The sequence below is a fragment of the Lonchura striata genome, chromosome 6, assembly GCF_046129695.1.
Source record: "Lonchura striata isolate bLonStr1 chromosome 6, bLonStr1.mat, whole genome shotgun sequence".
In the NCBI taxonomy this organism is placed as follows: Eukaryota; Metazoa; Chordata; class Aves; order Passeriformes; family Estrildidae; genus Lonchura; species Lonchura striata.
In genome coordinates, this window is record NC_134608.1 from 2218242 (window position 1) to 2230284 (window position 12043).

The 12043-nt window shown below is 44.7% G+C and overlaps 1 protein-coding gene across 1 annotated transcript in view; it reads right to left on the reverse strand.

Annotated features, from left to right (window-relative positions):
• Positions 1 to 12043, reverse strand: part of NIN (ninein) — a 60757-nt gene that overhangs the window by 12477 nt on the left and 36237 nt on the right. The window contains exons 17-27 of the mRNA XM_077783879.1: positions 9610 to 11646; positions 8304 to 8429; positions 7404 to 7473; positions 6492 to 6707; positions 6065 to 6178; positions 4670 to 4792; positions 4020 to 4133; positions 2988 to 3134; positions 2046 to 2207; positions 1247 to 1396; positions 620 to 718 (exon numbers count right to left, since the gene is read on the reverse strand). Of these exons, the coding sequence (XP_077640005.1) occupies positions 620 to 718; positions 1247 to 1396; positions 2046 to 2207; positions 2988 to 3134; positions 4020 to 4133; positions 4670 to 4792; positions 6065 to 6178; positions 6492 to 6707; positions 7404 to 7473; positions 8304 to 8429; positions 9610 to 11646 (3358 nt within the window). The remainder of the gene's footprint in view (positions 1 to 619; positions 719 to 1246; positions 1397 to 2045; positions 2208 to 2987; positions 3135 to 4019; positions 4134 to 4669; positions 4793 to 6064; positions 6179 to 6491; positions 6708 to 7403; positions 7474 to 8303; positions 8430 to 9609; positions 11647 to 12043) is intronic.

Here is a 12043-nt window from a genome sequence, read left to right on the forward strand (position 1 = left end):
GGTCTGGGCTGACCTTATGGGACACACTAAACACAAATAAGGTGCCCATTCCTATAAGCAAACACTCCTAAATTTTGATATCCAGTATGATCCATCTCCTGCAGAATTTTTACAGCAGCTTTTGGGAAGTATCTTCACTAAAGTTTTCACTTGTGCCTTTAAATTAAGCTGTGTAAATTGTTGTTTTGTTTTTTTTTTTCCCCATGATTTAGATAATATTAAGCTCAAACTCAGCAAATCATTCACAGAGGAAATAAGAACAGGTTTCTACATTAAGAACAGCATCACACAAATATTAGATACGAAATTTGTGGTGACATGTTTTAGGAAGGAAGAGGGAAGTGTCAGCCTTGCCTCAAGTACAGAAACAAATTTCTTTGCTATTTGATTTTATATCTGAAGCCATATGTGAATTATGACTAAGCAAAACATGCTTCAGAGAGCAGGATGTTTGTCACACAACTTGGTTAGGAAAGATGAGATTAAAAATTAGGAGAGGTTAATTCTTCTAGCTTCAATTAAGTTTTCTCGGTCGCTACACATCCATAAGTTGTTTAAAATAAAATAAATTCACTAAAATAGTGATAAAGGCCCACAGTCAACATTGATTGAAAAGTACCTCCATTAACTGATCATCCAGCTTGACTTGCTTTTTTCTCAGCCCTTCATTTTCTGAGCTGGTTTCCAGTTCACGTTCAAGAGAATTCATCTGACTGATCTATCAGAGACAAAAAGTTTCCTTAGAAAAGCAGCAATTTCTCATTTCATCTGTTCTTGCCCCCTCATGAACCACTGAATACCCAGACAAATCTAAAAACCAGGAGTATTTGGAAAAGTGCTTTGCTACAAGAGCTGTCTCACAGCAGATGCACAGAGCCCTGTCAGCTCCCTCAGACAAAGATTTGTGAGAGGCAAAGAGCACAAAATTCAGAGCAGCAGAAGAAAATTATCTTAGCTGACAGGCTGGTGTAATTCTGTACCTTTTAAACCCAAGCTGCACTGAAAATTAGATCCTCTACCAATGACTGGTTTCATTTTTATAGTTGATAGGTGTAAATTAATGCATTGTCCACATATTTGGGGGTTTTATTGGCAAAAGATTTCTTGTAGGGAAGAATGGAGACCCAAGGGAGGGACTGATCATTGCCTGTTCATATTCCACACACTTAAAATACAGCTTATCCCTTGAACTTCTGAGAGATGGAAACCACTGCACTGAATTGTGTGTTTACCACCCAAAACTCACCTTCCTGTTTGCAGATGACAACTCCTTCTGAAGCTGTTCACACTCCCTCTTCAAGCTCAGCTTCTCCTGCTCGATGGCTTTGACAATCCCTGCCTGGCTTTGGTGCTTTTGGTGCTTTAGGGAAAGGATTGTGGATTCCAGCTGTCGGATCTGAGGAGATCAGGGATGAACAAATGGGAAAAGAAGTTCCAGATGTACATCAAAAGATGTTCTTCTAAAATACCAGTTGATTTTGGAATCACAGAATCCCAGGATGGTTTGGGTTGGAAAGGATCTTAAATCCCAAACCATCCCACCCCTGCCATGCCAGTGACACCTTCCACTATCCCAGGCTGCTCCAAGTCCTGTCCAAGCTGGCCTTGGATATTTCCAGGGATCAAAGGGCAGCCACAGCTTCTCTGGGCAACTCTGGGGTATTTTGGACATATTTGCTTTGATATCTTGGCCTTCTTTCCCTTCACCCTCCCCATAATCCACTAAGAACTGCGAGCCAAGAAATTGCACAAAAGAACGTTAGGAATATTAAGAATCTTTTTGTTAACTTGAAGTTGGACTGAAACTTGGACAAGGACTGGTAGTCCTTGTCCAAGGTTTCAGTCCAACTTCAAGTTAACAAAAAGATTCTTAATATTGGATTTTAAAGGATTTTAGGACTGTCTTTTAAAGAAAAGAAGTATCCTGGGAGTGTTGTGGAGTCTCATTCTCTGGAGATATTCAAAACCTGCTTGGATTGTGGTCTGAGTGACCTCCAGAGCTCCCAAGCCAGCTCTCCTGTGATCTGCCAGCTTGGCCAGCTTACCTTTTCCCTGGAGTGAGCCAGGTCTGTTTTAGTGCTCTGCACTTCCCTCTGCAGCCTCTCGTTCTCCTGCCTGAGCAGCCTCTGCTCCTGCTCATCCCAATGGATCAGCCCCTGCTGGTCCTGCAGCCCTGAGGGAGGCACAGCCACTTCCAGAACCCGGTTCTTAAGACAGACAGAATTGCAGGGTTAGGCCTTCAACAAAGAAGCAGACATTTGCTCTACTCAGGTGGGTTTTAGGTGGATTTTCACTAAGTGCAGGCTCCAAAGTTGCAGCATTCCCATCTCCCTCCCAGCCTACTCGCTGTTTTCCCTTAAGAAATCCAATGGGAAAATCCCAAGTGCTTCCCTCTACTCAAATGATGGATAATAGCTGTGTGCACAAGGAGTGCACAGAGTTCAGCAACACAAAAAAAGCAATTTATGCTCTCTTTAGGGCCAAACAGAACTGAGTATTGTATATTATGCACTAATAGCTGTAATTTAGCTCCTGTTGTACAATTCTGAAACAGCCTCTTTTCCACGTGGACATTAAATATTCCTTAATTACACGGCAAACAAGCCAAATTAGTAACTGAAGTCATAGCAGCAATCCCAAGACTGCTGTCTACAACCTCCTTCAGTTACAAATCCTCATTAGCCGAGAGGTTGGTGTAATTCTGTACCTTTCAAAATCAAGTTGCACTGAAAATTAGATCCTCTACCAATGACTGGTTTCATTTTTATAATTGATAGGTGTAAATTAATGCATTGTCCACAGATTTGGGGGTTTTACTGGCAAAAGGTTTCTTTGAGGGAAGAATGGAGACTCAGGAGAGGGACTGATCATTGCCTGTCCACGTCCAACACTTAAAATACAGTTTTTAAAAATCACCTTAAAACATGCACATGATATCTAATACCCAATAATTACAGCTACCTCCTGAGATGCCTGGAGCCCTTTACCTTTTCACTGGTGCTCTGCAGCTGTTTGTGCAATGCCATCACTTCTTGTTTCAGACTTTCCTTCTCCTGCTGTGTCAGCTGCAGGTCAGATTTCAGCCGGGACATTTGGAGGTTGGTGCTCTGCAGAGTTTCATTGAGGCTCTGAACCTGGAGGGAACAGGAGCACAGCTTGGCTTTTGCTGGATCAAGATTCCCTGTGTGGATCAGGTATCCCAGGTATTTAGGATTCTCTGGTGGAAGGAGTGAAGTTAAAACAATGGTTTCCTCCTTTGAAAATGTTAAATTGAATTTATTGCGCTCTACTCATCCCTGACAGGAAGGTGGAGCTGAAGGGGGTCAGGCTCTGCTCGTGGGGAGCAAGGGACAGGATGAGGAAACAGCCTCAAGGTGTGTCAGAGGAGGTTTAGATTGGATATTAGGGAAAATTTCCTCATGGAAAGGGTGTTTGAGCATTGGCACAGCTGCCCAGGGCAGTGCTGGAGGAATGGTTGGACTCAATCTTATAGGGATTTTCTACCCTTAAAACTCTATGATTCCAAATTATTTCCCAACTTTCTGTTCCAAGCTCGCAGCCACCCACTTTGGATAGAGCCACAATGCTGCATTCACCAGAAACATCTTCCAGCCCTGAGCATTTACTGTGATATCCTGGAAAGAAGCTTTCCCTTGAATTGTTTATTCTTCCTGGCAGGAATTCCTCCTACTCCAGGAATGCTCAGCCAAGCAGGGAACCACTTGATCCCATCCCTGCCTGGGGAAGGATGAGCCTGCACCAGGACAGAGGAGCAACAGCAGAGTCTCTGCAGCATTTTAGGAATCACCAGGCAGAGGGAACTGGCAAAAGTAACTTGGCTGTAGAGAGAAAAATCCCTCACTGTGTCCAACAAGTTTCCTTTTGTCCTTTAAGAACCTCACTTTGAAAGCCCCTCAAGCAGCCATTCTCATCAGGAGGGGCTTTCATGAGAAAAAGCACTACAGGAGATGATCAAAATGCTTTTATCCAGAGTTAGAACATAAATCAGTGTTTCATACCTTGTCCTGGGAGAGGCTGAGCTGTGCTTTCAGTGCCTGACTCTGCTGCTCCCAGGATTTCTGCTCCTGCTTCAAGCTGCCAATTGCACTCTCCAGGCAGCTGAATTGAGCTACCTGCAATGAGATTACATCAGAAATCCTCACTCAGGAATTTGTTTTTGACTCCATTTGACTTCATGGGCTACCCTAGAGGGAGTTAAAGCTAAGGAAGGAAGGAAGGAAAATGCAGGAAAGCAAAAAGCCTCTCAGTTCCCTAAATTTCCACACAATGGGATTATTATTTACAGTGTGCAGACTGCTCTGCTCCAGTTCAGAGTTACAGTAGGTTAGAGAAGCAATAAAAGTCCAAGAACACTGTCCTCCTTGTCCTGCTGCAGTATTTATATCCAGGCCTCTCTTCCTTGCAATGTTTGGAATTTTCTACATAATCAAATTACAGTGAAGCTGTGCTCCAGAATTTAAGCTTTCCTCTCTAAGACCAGCTTAAAGAAAAAAATAAAAAATCCAAGCAGTGGCAATTAAGCCTTTATTTAGCTTGAGGGTGAGGAAAGAACATCCAGAGAAGTTTTACAGGTTAAGTTGATAAAGATACAGGAATTTTAACAGCCCTTTAGAGCACATAGGGATGTGGATTTGCAGTCCTTTCTTACCTTATCAATGCATCTGTTCAGTTCCTCACTCAGGGCTTCTTTCTCTTCCTGCAGCTTTTCATTTTTAGTGATTAAACTTGAAACTTCATTTTGAAGGTCAGAGAGATCAGGACACCTGGGCAGCTGTGGGAAACAAACCCCTCACAGTCGCACTTTTAGGCTGTCACAGAATTTGGCATGAAAATCAGGGGATGCCCAAATGGTTTGGGTTGGAAGGGGCCTTTAAAGGTCATCAAATTCTAATCCCTCTGGAATAAGCAGGGACACCTTCCACTATCCCAGATTGCTCCAAGGTGTCCTTGGACACTTCCAAGGATCCAGGAGCCTGTGCCAGAGCCTCACCACCCTCACAGGGAAGGATTTTTCTGTAATATCCCATGGAAATCACTGTGTGTTAAAACACACAGAGGGAAAACCACTGCACTGCTGCCTTCCAATGCTTTTCCCAATTGTCCCTGTGCTTTATCACTGCCTTTTCCTCATTCCAGCTCCTGTAATTACACTCCAGCCACAATCCTCTCCTTTCTGAATAGGCCTCAGCTGCTTTTGCTTTTTAACACCATTATCTACCCTGAGCACTGGGTGCCTCAACTGAGTGTTTTACAGTGTGCAGAAAATGACTTTGTGGAGCCCTAATCAGGGAATTACTCATTTGAAGCCTTCATTATCTGTTTTTATTAGCATATATTTACAGGCAATTGAGCTGTGCTTGTACAGGAGATAACTGAGCTCTCCAGGAAATTATCCTCAGACCTTGTGAGACTCCCATATCTCCAGAGGGGTTTAGCAACAGGAATTCTCCCTGACAGGACATGCTGGAAGAGCTCACTCCTTAAATGGAGCTAAAATGGGTTATCTCCAGTTAAACAGGGAAATGTTCTCCTGTGGATCCCACTCGCCCTGTCTATTCCTTAATTAGAGTTTAAATCTTTATCTTGACCAGTGCTTCTCTTTGTAGATCCACCACTCCCAAAAATCTTTTGGCAAAGCCTAAGTGAACCCAACCTTATTGGAAGAATTGTGTGTTGCACCTGGAAACTGTTTGAAGAGGAGTTACATTCCCTTACTTTTATGACCTTTCTTTAAAGAAATCAACTACTTCCACCTCTTAATTTTCATCCATTAAGAGACGGTGAAAATTTCATCCATTAAGAGATGGTGAAAATTTCATCCATTAAGAGATGGTGAAAATTTATCTGACAGCACTCAAATAGAATCCCAGAAGGGACTGGGGTTGGGAGGGACCTTTAAAGGTCATCAAGTTCCAATCTCTCTGGAATAAGCAGGGACATCTTCCACTCTCCCAGGCTGCCCCAAACCCCACCCAAGCTGCCCTTGGACACTTCCAGGGATCCAGGGATGGCCACAGCTCTTCTGGGCAATAGGATGCCAAACCTGTTTTGTCTTCTCCAGCTCCTGCTTGAGGATGTGGTTCTCCTGCTCCAGTAGATGAGCTTGAACCTTCATTTTTGACAAGTCCATCTCCAAAGACGACACCATATTTGATGACTGCAAAAAATAAAAGGCTCAGACTTTAATTTAGGAGAGTCACAGAGCAAAGTTTAAGCAGAGGATGCTGCAGCCCCTGGATAGAGCTGAGACAGCACTGGATGAACAGCAGCCACGCTGGGAAGTGCAGGGAAATATTTGGCATCACCAAGCTGTGTTTTCAAGACAAACCTGCACATTTTTCCCTCCTGGCTTTTGGCTGCTGCTGTGTTTAAGCCAGCACTTAGCAAAGCTCAGCTTTGAAATCCCATCCCAGGACAGAGATGCCAATTCCAAAGCCCCTGAAGTCCAACTGTCCTACCAAATCCTGTACCTCGATTTTGGAGTTTTCCAGCTCCTCTTTCAGCAGCAGCCTCTCCTTTTCCCACTCTTCCAGGGTACACTTCCCCTCTTCCCTTTCCTTTTGCTTGAGCACCCTTGCCAGCTGTTGATTGAGATCCTGCACATCTGCTTGGTTTTTGGAGTTCCTCTGGCTGAGTTCTGTATTTTCAGAGTCCAGCTGTTGGTTCCTGGTCTTCAGATCAGCCACCTGAGTGGGGACAGCAGTGATTTGACACCAGGAATGAGATTTTGGATATTCCCTTTCTATTAAGGTCTGACAAGTCTCACTCTGACAAGTGACTCCAAACAAATAATTTGTCATAATTAGAGACCAATCATATCATACCAGTCACCCAACACAGCCCAATTTGCTGGTGTGGATTTTGAGGGTTATCCTAACAGATTATTCTGAGCAACTATTTTCCTAAGCAATACCAAGATGCCATGGATGTAATAGGTTATTTATCCTTCTATTTCACCCATTGTAACAAGCCACCCCTAAAATAAAAGTAGCAGCCACATGGATACAAATGGCAGAATTCTTAGACCAAGCCAGCTGGGAAACAAGCAGAGCTTGAATCACAATCTCTATTTCCCATCGGTTACTGCAGAGAATTGCATAAAAACTACAAAACAAAAGGTTTAAACTTTGTATTGCTATAAAATAAACTTCCCAAGTTGACTGTGGAAAGTGCTCTCAGGCCTGTAAGCTGGACAATTACAGCCTGTGTCTTATGAGCAGCTCAAGCAAACCTCAAATCACCCCCAAAGAAGTAATAGAACAGTCATCAGAACATTTAAATTTATAAAATGCTTGTCTGCAGCTGTCTTTGTGACTATCGAAGGAACAGCTTTGATGCAGTGATGGTTTCTACAGAGAAGTTTCTGGGCTCAGGTCACACACCTGCTTTTTCAGGTTGTCCACCATCTTCTGCACAGCCACTTTCTCCTTTCTCACAGCCTCTATCTTCTGCCTGTGGGAAAATGAAAGCTCACTAACACTAAAATCAATTATCAACATACACAACTGCAGGATTGCACAGGAGAACATCACCTCAAGTTGTGCCAGGGGAGGTTTAGATTGGGTATTAGGAAAGGTTTCTTCACTGCCCAGGGCAGTGGTGGAGTTCCCATCCCTGGAGGGATTTAAAATCCATGTGGATGTGGAATTTGGGGACATGGCTCAGTGGTGGCCTTGGCAGTGCTGGGTTAATGGTTGAACTTGATGATCTTGGAGGTCTCTTCCAACCTTAATGATTCCAAAAATGAGCTGTTTTTTTTAAACACTACCAGAAATGGTAACTGTGGATATTTTTAAATTTATTGCTCAGCATCCCTGTTCTGCATCAACTTGGCAAGTGCTCAACCTCTCAAGGTGCCCCATGTGGGATTTTCCTAGAGGGGAAGAATAATCTCAGGATCATGGATGGTTCTGCACTTGCCAAAGACCCAAGCACTGGAATAATCTGTCAGATGAGCCCCTCCCTGCCTTTGCTGAAGCACAAATAATTGCATCAGGTCAGCTCCCAAGGCAGTCCTGTGTGTGTTACTGGGTCACCTCGATGCCTGCAGCTAAACCCCTGCCTGGCTCTGGGGATGGGCAGGACAAGCTGGGGCAGGGAAAAGGATGAGGAACAACCTGACAACCTGCTGGATTTCCAACAGCACCACAAAATAACCCCATTTTGCATCTGTACAGCACCTAACACACGAAGGAGCTTGGAGAGAAGGGATGAACCCATTGTGGCTGAGCCACGCAGCAGCCTGAAGGCATCACAGGGTGCATTCCCCTTGGAATTCTCACCTCATTTCTTCCCTGGATCCATTCAGCTCCCTCAGTTTCAGGCTGGAAGCACTCCCTTCCTCATTTAATAAAGTCACTTCGTTTTTCAGGACGGCGTTTTCCTCGCGGAGCTTCTCGGCCTCACACCTGTGCCAGAGACAGGAGACAAGTGAGAAAATTCCTGTAGGACACCTGGAGAGGGAGAGAGTCCCACAAGTCAGAGCTACCTGTAATGCTTCAAAAACAAAGCTACAATTGCCTTGTTTTATGTATAAATGGTATGTTTATATTGTACATCAATTCAGCAGGAGCGCTCCCCCAGTTTGTTCAAAAAAACCCCACAATTTTACAACAAACTTTAAAAAAACCCTGGGATTTCAGGGCATGTTCTTGAGCAGCTCAAACGAGTTAAAATCTAAAGCTTGACACTAATATTCTACATATTTTTCAGTTCTTAAGCTACAAATAACAACTGAACACCACAATATACAGATTGCCAGGAGAGTGAGCTGTTTCCCCAACTGGAATTCAGAATTCTGGGAACAGCACAGTTGGAAAGTGTCTTTTCTGTCCTCAGGAGACTGCACAGAAATAACTTAGCCACGGTGGGACACCTGAAAGAACAATTTCCTGCAGGAAGCTGGTGCTGAACAATAATTAAACCACTTGTAGCCACTTTATCCATATAAAAAAAAAAGAAATCCTTGCTGGAACACAGCAGTTAAAAAAAGTAGGTAAAACCTATGATGAGTGTAATATCATGAATATATGTTTTATAACTATATTGAACATACCCCACTCCTCAAGGGTTTCCTAACTGGGAAATAAAGTCCCTATAATTCTCTAATATTAACTTAAATCCTGAGAAAAATATAAGCACTTTTAGCATTTCAAATTACCATAATTCTAAAGCATTCACCGAAACACTGAGGAAAAACAGGAGCAATTTTAGCCTTGCGAGCACCATTCAGCTCTAGAAAAGGGAACAAACCGAGTGAAGTGAATATTAGTAAAAGCTACAAAGCACTCTGGAAGTGTTACCATGGAATTTGGACATGGAAATAACAATGGGTTGGTGCTGGAGCTACACACGGTGACGGTGACATCCACACACAGGACAGTTGGCAGGTGCTCCTGCTTAGGTGGCGGGCACAGGGAGGAGTAAGTCACACACAGCTATTTATTCCAGTGGTCTTTATCCACGATTAGAAGAGTTAGGAGTCCACAGCACTGCTTGCTACTCAGAGTTAAATCAGAGTTAAACTAGGGTGGTTAAAGGAGCAGCCGAGGCAGCGCTGGGTTAGTGGCTAACGTTGCGTTACGTTACCTCAGCAGGTCAACCTTCTGCTGCAGCTCAGTGCACGTGCTCTGCAAGCCCTGGGTCACTGCCCTCCTCTCCTCTGGGTGAGCCAGAGCCTTCTCCTTCACCTGGGGCTTGGGCTCCCTCATTCCTGCTTTTCCCACCCGTGGCGCGGCGCCGTCGCTCTGGGGATTCTTGTCCTGCCGGCCCGTGAACGCCGTGGGATGTTCTTCCAGCTTCCCACCTCTCCTCTCACTCAGCACATCTGCATTTCCTTGAGCATCTTGTTCTCGGACTTCCTCCAATCCTTTCACATCTCCCAATTCTTTAACATCTCCCAATCCTTTAACATCTCCCAATTCTTTAACTTGCACAAGGAATTTGGCGTTTTCATCTTCAAACTCTACGCTTTTCACCTCGCTTTCTTCTTGCTCACGACAAAGCCTTCTCAGCCCACGCAGGTTGTCTTCCAGCGCTCTATTTTTTTCAATTAACTGCATCACTTCAGCTTTCAGATCCTCGTTTTCTAGCTGGATTTCTTCTTGCAGGGACAGAAGTTCAGTCTGTGCCATGGATCTGTCTTCCAGCTCTTCCATCCTTTTCCAAAGTTGAGCTATTACGCTCTTCAGGTCACCGTTTGCTGCCCCAGGAGGGTGATCCAGCATGAGAGAGTCTTCACTCAGTTCTTCAGCCCTCTCCAGCTCCACCTGCATCTTCAAAGCACCAGAAACAAACCCTTTATTTTTGAGAGCTATTCTGTGATTTAGCAGATGAACCTTCTGCTGTGTGACATCGCTGTGTAGCGCTTTTGGCCTGGGAACTTCCTCCAGCTCTCTCTTTTTTGGCAGCAGGGGTACCCAAGAAAGGTTTTTATCACAATCCTGGTTGCCATCAGCATCCAGAGCTGCCTGACTTCCCTGGATCCAACATTCCTGTGCCTCAGGGTGGCCACCAGCGCTGGCTTTCACACATCCCTCCTCCAAATCCCAATCTGCCTCTGACATTTCTTCCAGGTCTGTAGTACCAGCCTCCAGGGCTGGAAGGACACTGAAATCTGCTCCCACGGTTACATCTTGACAATCACTGGGCAGCCCTTCAAAACTGGGATCCATCTCCTCTGTTTCTGAGCCAGACTGGGAGCAGCTGGCACTGGGAGGTTGCAGCTCCTGCTCTGCTGCTTCCAGCCGGTGCTGCAGCCTCAGGATCTGGGCAGCCATCCTGACATTCTCCTTCACTGCCTGCTCGTGCACCTTCTGCAGGTTTTGGAGAACATCCCCATCATCTCCCAGAGGAGCTGCTCCAGGAAAAGCAGCGATTTGGCTCTTGGCTTTTGCGTACTCACTCTCCAGGACCCTGTAATGGCTCTGCAGGGCAGAAAAACTCCGTGTTTCCCACTGCAATTTCTGTATTTTCCCTCGGAGGTCCGAGACTTCCAAACCCATCTCGGCCTTTTCTGCCTCTGCTCTTTCACAAATGTCTCTGTTTAAACTCTCCAAAGCAAGAAGTTTGGAATTGAGCTCTTCTTTCTCTCGCTTATACTCACTGTCCAGTCTCTCCAGCTTCTCCCTAACCAGTTTCCCATTTTGCTCCACTGTGGATATATGTTCATCTTTCTCCTTTAGCTCTTTTTCATGGTCATTTTGGAGTTGGCTTATTTTCTCCTTCATCTTTTCCTCTTGCTCCTGAGCAGCATTCCTCAGCTCCCGCAGCTCCTTCTCCAGCTGCTCCCTCTCACACACCAGCTTGTTCACTTCTTCCTTGAAATTCTTCTCCAGGAGATCCTTCTCCTGGGTCAGGGCACAACAAACAGCCTTCTCACTTGCCAAGCTTTCCTTCAGCTGCTCGTGGGCTTCAGCCACCTCCTGAGCAATTTCATCCCTTTCAAACTCCCACTGGGATTTCTCCTCTCTTTGCTGCTCAGCAAGTTCCTGCAGCTCTCGCTGGTAACGTCCTTCCAAACTCTGGAGGGTTTCTTCATATTTATTCACAAGTGTTTGTGTGTCCACAGAAAACTGAGTTTGTGCATGAGATGCTCTTCTGTTATAGTCACTTGCCATTTTTTTCCTAGACATGGTTAACATAAGATATTACTAAACTACCTCAGAGATTAAAGTGGCTTTTTAGGCTGAATAAAACAAGTTGGAAATGTACCTTTTTTGTTTTTCCACATCCACTATAGGATGGGTGTTTCTGGGAGCTGTAAGTTAAACTCGAGGCAATTTGGTGAAACTTCAAAAAGAAAAACTGCCTTGGAAAAGTGCAACAACTCATGAAACATCCTCAGAAAAGGTTTCATGTGCAATACGTGCCTTTCAGTTCCTGTGCTCAGATTTTGGGGGGGCAGATGCTCTCACCCCCATCACCCCAGGGTGGCTTCAGTTTCTTTTGACACTCCACGTTGGCTAAAAGCACTTCCCTGCCACCCCTTTCCTTCTTCAGCAAAGAACTCTGAAAAACCCCA